This window comes from Phyllostomus hastatus, unplaced genomic scaffold (assembly GCF_019186645.2).
Source record: "Phyllostomus hastatus isolate PE091 unplaced genomic scaffold, TTU_PhHast_1.1 phas_contig_948, whole genome shotgun sequence".
Classification (NCBI taxonomy): Eukaryota; Metazoa; Chordata; class Mammalia; order Chiroptera; family Phyllostomidae; genus Phyllostomus; species Phyllostomus hastatus.
In genome coordinates, this window is record NW_025333993.1 from 7,210,760 (window position 1) to 7,218,524 (window position 7,765).

Consider the following 7,765-nt stretch of genomic DNA (forward strand, 5'->3'; position numbering starts at 1 on the left):
TGAGAACTCCCCCGCCCGCTTTCCTTAGTGTAACCTGAGTGTGTTTTATCTGAGGGCATTTGGTGGTGACTGGTGGGTGGATTTAGGGAGAGCTTCGACCTCATCATGACTCAGCTTTTCCCAAGCACCGCAGGTAAGCTGCCTGCTTGTCACTTTGACTCCTCCTCCTCCATCAAGACAAGAGGTGAGAGGTCTGGAAGGTAGCACCTGCTATGGGGCAGACACAGGCAGGGCAGAGTGAGCCTCCTTCTTAAGGGCCCTGAAATTTTTGCGATGATACATGAGCACTGGCTTCAACTTAAAGTGGCAGCTGCCTTAGCCCCCAACAAGAAGGTCAGCCTGTCCTTGGGAGCTTTGAAACCAGGCACCGACTTCCGCTCTCGAGCCGGGAGGGTCCTTGTTGGTGTCTTCTTCCAAAGCGAGGCCGTGTCGTCTGCACCGAAAATCTGTGGTTGAGTGCAGCCACCTTCGTAATCGCCCTGGCTGGTTTTCTGGGCGACCCGCTGCAGCTTCGCCACCAGCGCGTGCTGCTCCCTGGGCACTTGAGTGTCACGGAGACGGCCTCTCTCCTTGAACCTCAAGGACGAACTTCTGCCAGCTTTGCTTTTTCTTCTGAAGCTTCCGCACCTCTCCTGGACGAATTCCTACAAGCCCTGCTAAGTGGGCTGCGCTCTGCTGCTGAAGGGCTTTCCAGAGGATAGCGAGTGCGCAGAGGGGACAGAGGATGCTCAGAAAGAGAGAGACCAGGAAGGGAGGTGCCTGAGGAGGGTTCGCAGGTCTCCAGAGACAGCGGAAGGCGCACTGTGGAGCTGGGTCGGGGGAGCGCTCTAGGGACAAATGTAGCAGAAAAACTCTTAGGGCCTGGTGGTAGTTCCTGACTACTTCTGGGTTTGCTTTTCCCAGCTCAAATACAGTTTTTCTCAAATAAACTCTTAATTTGTTGATATGCCTCTATTTCTCTCTTCGTAGTACTAAAGAGTTCTGCAGAAAACAGTTGATGCTAGATCAAGTGTGCGTGACAGTTGATCAAGGACAATCAAATGGGGACAAAGACACGAAAGGTATGTAGTAGCCTTAAGGGCGGGATTAGCTGTTCTTTTCCATCTGTCCTTACAGCGCACCTGCTCCTGCAAATGCCAGGCAAACTTCTGGAACTATTTCTGCGTCTGCTGTGTAAATTCCACCCGACAATGCCCAGTGACCCTGGTGCTGGAGGGCAGCCTTGGCAAAGGTCCGGGAGGTGGCCCGTGAAAAGGTCTGGCCCTTTGCCCAGGGTCTTCGCTCAGGGTAATCTTGAACCGCGTGTCCTGTTCTGCCTCGTAAGACTGTCCTGGGTTACTTGGGGGCTCAGGGGCAGGCCACACGATGTGTGTCGACACTGAGTGTGGAGTGGCCACCCGGTGTCAGCTGGGCCTCTGGAGGGGCTGCAGAGTAAGGTCAGCCCGGAGGACAATGGGCCGCATCTGTGTGACCCCCTCTCCACAAAAACGCCAGCAATCGAGGCCTAGGTGAGCTTCCCTGGTGGACACCACTCTGTGTACATTGCCACACACGTCAGCTGGAATAACTCCCTGCTGCTGCAGGACTTCCCGGGACGGGACAGCGGGGAGCTCCATGCCCGGCCCTCCTGGACCCTGCACGGGAGAGTTCCCCCACTGTTGATCTGAGTCAGGCTGCGTCTCCCAGAACACACTGCAATTTTGAGTATGACAGCTTCCCCAGTTCTGAGTCCTGGTAGTGATTATTGGCCCTGAGGGTGGTCTTGGGGACCTCCTGAACTTGTAAAATCCAAGTGATATTTACTTCAGATATGGAGTTGGTTTAGCACCTAGAAACCAATGATTGTATTTAGCATACTGTAGCAATAGCGTAGAAAGAAGAGCCCATGTGATCAGACGCAGAAGAAGGTTTTAGGGGCCTAATGAATTGGTAGGGAAGGCCCCACTGACCTGAGTAAGATCACTCAGAGAGAGAGCTGGGCGGGGGGCTCGGCATGGGACCCTCAGGGACCTCCAGCGTGTGAGGGGCGTGCGCAAGGACTGGCCCCCCCGAGGAGACTTGTGAACAAGGGCTGGAGGATCAGAAAGAGCCGGTCAGAGCCCTGGCCAGACAGCTCAGCTGGTTCTTGCATCATCCCCGTGGGCTGCAGGTTTGATCCCTGGTCAGCGCACATGATATAAGAATCAACCGATGAAAGCATCAATAAAACAACACATCTGTGTTCCTCTGTCTCTGACTGTCTGTCTGTCTCCCTCTCCCCTTCCTCTCTCTCTAAAATCAGTTATAACAACAGAGCCGGCTGTGCAGAGACCAGCAGGACAGCGAGCACCGATGAGCGCTGGACGCCAGCGTGCTGAGCCCTGAGGCTGAAGGGCCCCTGGCCTGGCGGAGACCCGAGGAGGCCGTGCAGCTGAGCAGCAGCAGGAGCAGGGCCTGGAGACGCGATGAGAGGCTGGCAGGACCCGGTCAGTCCAGAAACTCGCGGGCGAGGGCTCCTCACCAGACTCACCTCGGGGTTTCACGACAGTAGGAGGTCCGTGCAGACAGCTGGAGTACCAAAAGTTTGTTTCCGTCGTCACTCCTGCTTGAATGTGAAGTGGTGTGTGATCATCATCTCACAGAGGAGAAGGCGAGTTAATAAGTAGTATTCGTGGGGTAAAATCCCGGAGAATTAGGGAAACATTTTTTTTTGCAAGTAAAATATGGTTAATTCAAAGTAATGTCTGGCTCTAACTAACAGCATTGTGCCAGTGTCAAAGTCACGGCTTGTCAATGTTGTACAGTGTTGTGCGGTGGTACCGTTCGGGGGGCTAGGGGAAGCAGGGAAAATGGGCACCATGTTTTGCAATTTCTTTTTTTTTTTTCCAAGTAAGTTAAAAATTCAATGAACTGCTTTAAAGTATAATCAGAGAAAATGTGCAAAAACCTGGAGGGAGACCCTAAGAGTCTGACCCCTGGAAACACAAAAACCCTCTGGTTGGAAAGGCTTGCCAGTGGCTGGGGTTTCTGCTGCCCCTGTGGCCTCCAGGCCTCCCTAGGGGGCCTGTTGTAGGTCCTGTAGGAGCTACTGGCCCAACCCCCGGCCGGTCCCCCTTGTGAAGGCTTTCTCCTCTCCGAGCCAGAATGCACTTGGCCAGGAAGATGCCCGCCTCACTGACTAGCACATCAAGTCCCCACCCTCTGGTTACCCCCTCTGTCCCCTGCCCCCCAACCCCTCTCTGCACAGGAAGTTGTGCAGGGCTTTGCCGCTCTGGAGGTTGTCAACGTATAGCTGGCAGAAACTCAGGCTCATGCCCTCAGCCTGCAGCACGTGCATGGTCACCTGGTCCCCCGCCTCCTCCCACGGTGTAAGCCCCGTGTCCCTCAAGAACTGCTGGCACAGGTCCCGCACGATGGCAAAGCCGATACCCTTGTTGGCTCTGACTGCCAGCACCACACGAGTGCAGAATGACAAGCTGGGTGGGATGAGCGGCAACTTGAACAGAGAGCAGACGTCGCCGTGGGCCATGGGGGTTGGGGGGTGTTGTGGAGAGGGGTGCGCCCCCGAAACACACTGGTTGGTGCTGATAATCGGGGGCTAGAGACTGATGGCGGTGGAACCGAAGAAACCATCTCAGGAGAGCCCCAACGGTGCCGAGTCCTGCAGGGTGATTGTCTTGGGCTTGGGCCCACCCTCCACTGCAGAATGGGAAGGGTTGCTTTTTTTCCCAGAATGCAATGCAATGGACAGGGTAACTGCTCTGAGGACAAACAATAGACCTGCTTTCTTCCTTATTAAACAAATCAGTCCTGTGCCTACTTCCAGGGTGGGCAGGGCTCCTCCCACTGAAGATGCCCAGTGCGCCCCCCCAGTGGGAGGGAGGGCTTATGACACTTTTACTCGGTGCTAAACCATCCATGGTGTGTGTCCTGGTCACATAACCCGTTTGCTTCAAGAGCCTGGGTTTTGGCGTGGTTTCTGGTCAGTTACTACATGGACACACAAGACCCTGCCCTACTCACTGGTTATAAATGGCCCGTGGCTACTTTCATGCTGTAGCAGCAGATCTGAGTAGTTCTAAGAGAGACTGTGGCCTGCAGAACTGAAAATATTTACTCTGGCTCCTTCTAGAGTGTCTGCGGCCCCTGAGTCACGCTGCACCTTCCCTGACCTGACGTTTAGGTCTGTTAGATCTGTGAGCGGCTCCGGCGTGTAAGTGACGTGCACAGTGGATCGACAGAGGGAACCCTTGAAGCCCCTGCGGGTCTCACTCACCACTCCCGCCCACTGCACTGTCTCCTCCTGCACCACAGAAAGAAATCACGAGACTCACAGGGTTAGTAGCCAACTCTAACAATATTTATGGTTTCTGGATAGAAATTATTTGACAGCCTACAGGTTCTTGTGGTCAGTTCAGGACAGATACCATCTTGGGGCCCTCGGAGGAGCTATGCGAGGCGCTCACCATGGCCGAACTTTCTTTTCCGAAACGAACTGTCCGTGAGGCCCCTCCGCCTCTGGGGGCAACAGGGCCAAATACACAGGGGTCTCTGCTCCTTCTTCTGGGCTTTTGGTGGCCTTGGGCCCGGCCATGTCGGTTCTCACCCACCCTGGACAGCAGGCATTCAGGAGGATCTTGTCTCCTCCCCTGTGCTCACTGAGGTTCCTGGCGTGGATTCGGGACAGGACCGTGACACCGATTTTGGAGACCCCGTAGGCGGTGCTGGGCCAGCCCTCCTTCTCGTGCACCCCGTTCTTTACGTCTTCCACAAACTTGTTCATGAGCCTCACCAGCTCCTCCTCGCTGATGGTGTCACTCCGAAACTTCTGCTGCAGTTCTGGGCTGCAGCTCTTCAGAGCGCTGACACTTGAAGCACTAGACACGTTCACCACCCTGCCTAAAATACAGCAGAAATCGTTCCCTAGGAAGGCACGCACGAGAACGATCATGCCCAATTTGCTGGGGTTTTGAACAGGAAGCTTCCATGGGAGCAATTTCCAGGGTGCTCTGAACATAAACAAAGACTGCCTCCATGAGTAAGGACGTGAAGCAACTGAAGTTCCATTAATAAAAGGAAGAGGGTCTGTCTAGGAGCATGCTAAGGGGGATAGAAAGAGGTACACATTGCATTCAGGAGCAGACAGCTCCTTCTCCCCTAAGACTGTTTTGGGGAACACCGGAGGATCTTATGGTCACTTGTGCAGGGCTGTGTGAACAGGTGCCCACAGACCAACAAAGAGCAGGTGAACAGACAATATCCGGTTTGGAAGGCTGCTACTCTGATTGGGGGAGGTGAAAACAATCAGTTCAGGGGGCTGAACTGCATGCTGTTTCCTCCATGTTCGGGGTTGATAAGCGTGGGAGCAGGTGGTCAAGGGGAAGCGGGTGGCTGCAGTGATGCACAGGGCGGATGACTGTTGACACGGGACCCTCGCACCCCCTGGGGCACCCAGTGCCAAGGACCATTCTCTCTGCCAGTGACAGAGCCGGGACTGCAGGTGGTGACAGCCGAGAGTCCCGGAGGAACGTGGACAACGAGGGCTCCTCCTCAGACTCACCTTGGGGTTTCATGAGAGGCAGGAGCTCTGTGCAGACGTCTCGGGTACTAAAAAAGTTCGTTTTCAGGGTCACTTCCGCTTGAATATGAAATGGTGTGGGATCCTTAACTTGGGGGGAAAAGTAGAGTAGCGTTAATAAATAGGCGGCATGTGTCAAAATTCCAGAGAATGATGGGAGTTTTGTGTACAATTGGCTCCTAGTAATGGTACTCTGCCAAGGACAGTTCCTTGCTAGATGCTCTTGCCCATTGCTGTGGGATGGTGAGGAAGGAGGTAGTGAGGAAGGAGGAAGTCCAGAGGTGCCCTGGGGCTAAGACAAAGGACTGATACAGGACAGAGACCCTGTTCTAAGACCGGTTGTTCCTGCTTTCTGGAAAAGCTGGATCATGGTGAGTCATGACCCCTGCTCCATTATAATAGCATTATAATAAATTCCCATTGTGTGACCCCCTCCTCTGGTGGTCAAGGAAAATCATGGGAGACCACATGTGCAGTAGCTTTAAAGTAATACAACTACTTGTGAATGGGCAATAAAACCCCACCAACAGTAGCCAGGAATACCAGCCCTGTAAGAATAGAATCCCTCCCGCCCCTGAGGGCAATCTCTGCTAAGAGCTGACCAGCCCCCACTTTCTGTGGAGTGTGTTATCGCTTGATAAATCTGCCCTCTATCTTTCTGCTATAAACTCTGTGTTTGGTTCAATCTTTGTCCGCAATCACCGAGAACCTGGTTACCTGTGCCCACCTGTGAAATGGTACCATTCTGGAAGGCTGGGTGAGGGGTGCACAATGGGATCTTCGTGAACCGGATTGTGCAGTTTTCTTGTTTATTTAAAAAGCCATTCAAAATTCGCTCAACTGCCCTAAAGTCTAAACCTGGAGAAACTGAGAACCTAGAAAAGATTCCCTGGCGTCCAGAGCCCAGGGTTTCCAAACAAAGGTCCGTTTGGCCCCAAAGCTCTCAGGTTTCTCTTGCACTTTGATCTACAGGCACCCCTGCGCCCCTCTTTCCTCTAGAGCCTTTCTGCACCCCACAGGTGCCAAGAGCCCCACCGTGGAGATCCCCCGACAGATCCAGCCCAACCCTGGCTAGAGGCGCTCGGGGTCACTCCTCCCCTGAGACCACCCAGCCCCTCACCCTTGAAGGCGATGCCCGCGTTATTGACCAGCACGTCTAGGCCCCCGTACTCCTTGCGCAGGAAGTCCCGCAGGGCGCGGATGCTCTGCAGGTCGTCGATGTCCAGCTGGTGGAAGCGCGGGCTCAGGCCCTCTGCCTGCAGCTGCTGCACGGCCGCCCGGCCCCGCTCCGCGTCCCGCGCCGTGAGCACCACGTCCCCCGAGAACTGCCGGCACAGGTCCCGCGCGATGGCGAAGCCGATGCCCTTGTTGGCCCCGGTGACCAGCGCCACGCGGCTGCAGGACGACATGGCTCGATGTGGAACTCGTCAAGTACAGGTATGCCGAGCGGCCCGCTCTCTGGATGCTAAACCGCGCAGCGGAACCGAGAGCGCCCACCCAGCGTCCGAGCGTCTGCGCTTCTGCAGGTCACGCGCGCGCGCGCGCGCGGGCGCGCTGCCCAGAACCTTCTTGCCTGGCGCGCAGGCGCAGATGCAGGCCCCGCCCCTCAGGGCGTGGGCCCGAGTGAACCTCTCGGCGGTGCTGCAAAGCAAACAACCGCGACTTGGCAAATTTACAAAACAGACGGGCTGGAGTCTAAGGCCGTTGGCTGCTGGGCACTGTTAGTCCGCAGAGAATCTTTCTGGTGGGTCCTGTGCCTACAGTCGGCCCTCCGAGGGGTTTTCCTGGTATTCCTCTAACCAGGCAGTCACAGCTGCGCTTGCAGAAACGGAACGAACATTTGTACCGATTTTTTTTTTTTCACCCCCCTGATGTTTCCAAAATAGAGCTCGAAAACTAACGTATCTGCAACTGGAGTTGTGGAATAAGCTAGGGGAGGTGACGGGCTCATAGGTGTGTTGATTTGAAAGGAAAGCTACTGGCTTATCCTTGGCTGGTTTTCACCTAACAGCGGGCGGTGTTTACTAAACTGTCACGGGGTTGCCTGCCTAGATCAGCGATTTTCAGCCGGTGTGCTGCAAGAACCTTTAAAACCTGCGACACCTGACTGTTTAGTTGGGGGCACTGACCAATTGTCCCGTAGATTTGCAAATAAACAAAATGATCACAGCCAACACAATAGCTGTCCAGTGTGAATGAATCAAAATT

At 54.7% G+C, this 7,765-nt stretch overlaps 1 protein-coding gene and 1 long non-coding RNA gene across 2 annotated transcripts; one reads left to right on the plus strand and one right to left on the minus strand.

The window, feature by feature from the left end:
- The first annotated feature begins 224 nt into the window (after positions 1 to 224).
- Positions 225 to 2,675, plus strand: LOC123828003. The gene is made up of 3 exons (XR_006787405.1): positions 225 to 333; positions 970 to 1,061; positions 2,282 to 2,675. It is a non-coding gene; the product is annotated as an uncharacterized LOC123828003 (long non-coding RNA).
- Positions 2,676 to 4,317: 1,642 nt separating this feature from the next.
- On the minus strand, positions 4,318 to 7,102 carry LOC123828001 (carbonyl reductase [NADPH] 1). The gene is made up of 3 exons (XM_045852485.1): positions 6,678 to 7,102; positions 5,540 to 5,647; positions 4,318 to 4,878 (listed from the first exon to the last, which is right to left on the minus strand). The coding sequence occupies exons 1-3, from the start codon at positions 6,964 to 6,966 to the stop codon at positions 4,442 to 4,444; spliced, it is 834 nt and encodes a 277-aa protein (XP_045708441.1). The 5' UTR covers positions 6,967 to 7,102; the 3' UTR covers positions 4,318 to 4,441.
- Between the last annotated feature and the right edge of the window lie 663 nt (positions 7,103 to 7,765).

Excerpts from the sequence above, each read along its gene's own strand:
- LOC123828001 (XM_045852485.1), bottom strand. The coding sequence starts at position 6,966 with ATGTCGTCCTGCAGCCGCGTGGCGCTGGTCACCGGGGCCAACAAGGGC. Across the intron at positions 5,648-6,677 it reads CGCGGGCATCGCCTTCAAGG|TTAAGGATCCCACACCATTT; the intron begins GTGAGGGGCTGG and ends TTTCCCCCCAAG. Across the intron at positions 4,879-5,539 it reads GCCTCTCATGAAACCCCAAG|GCAGGGTGGTGAACGTGTCT; the intron begins GTGAGTCTGAGG and ends GCTGTATTTTAG.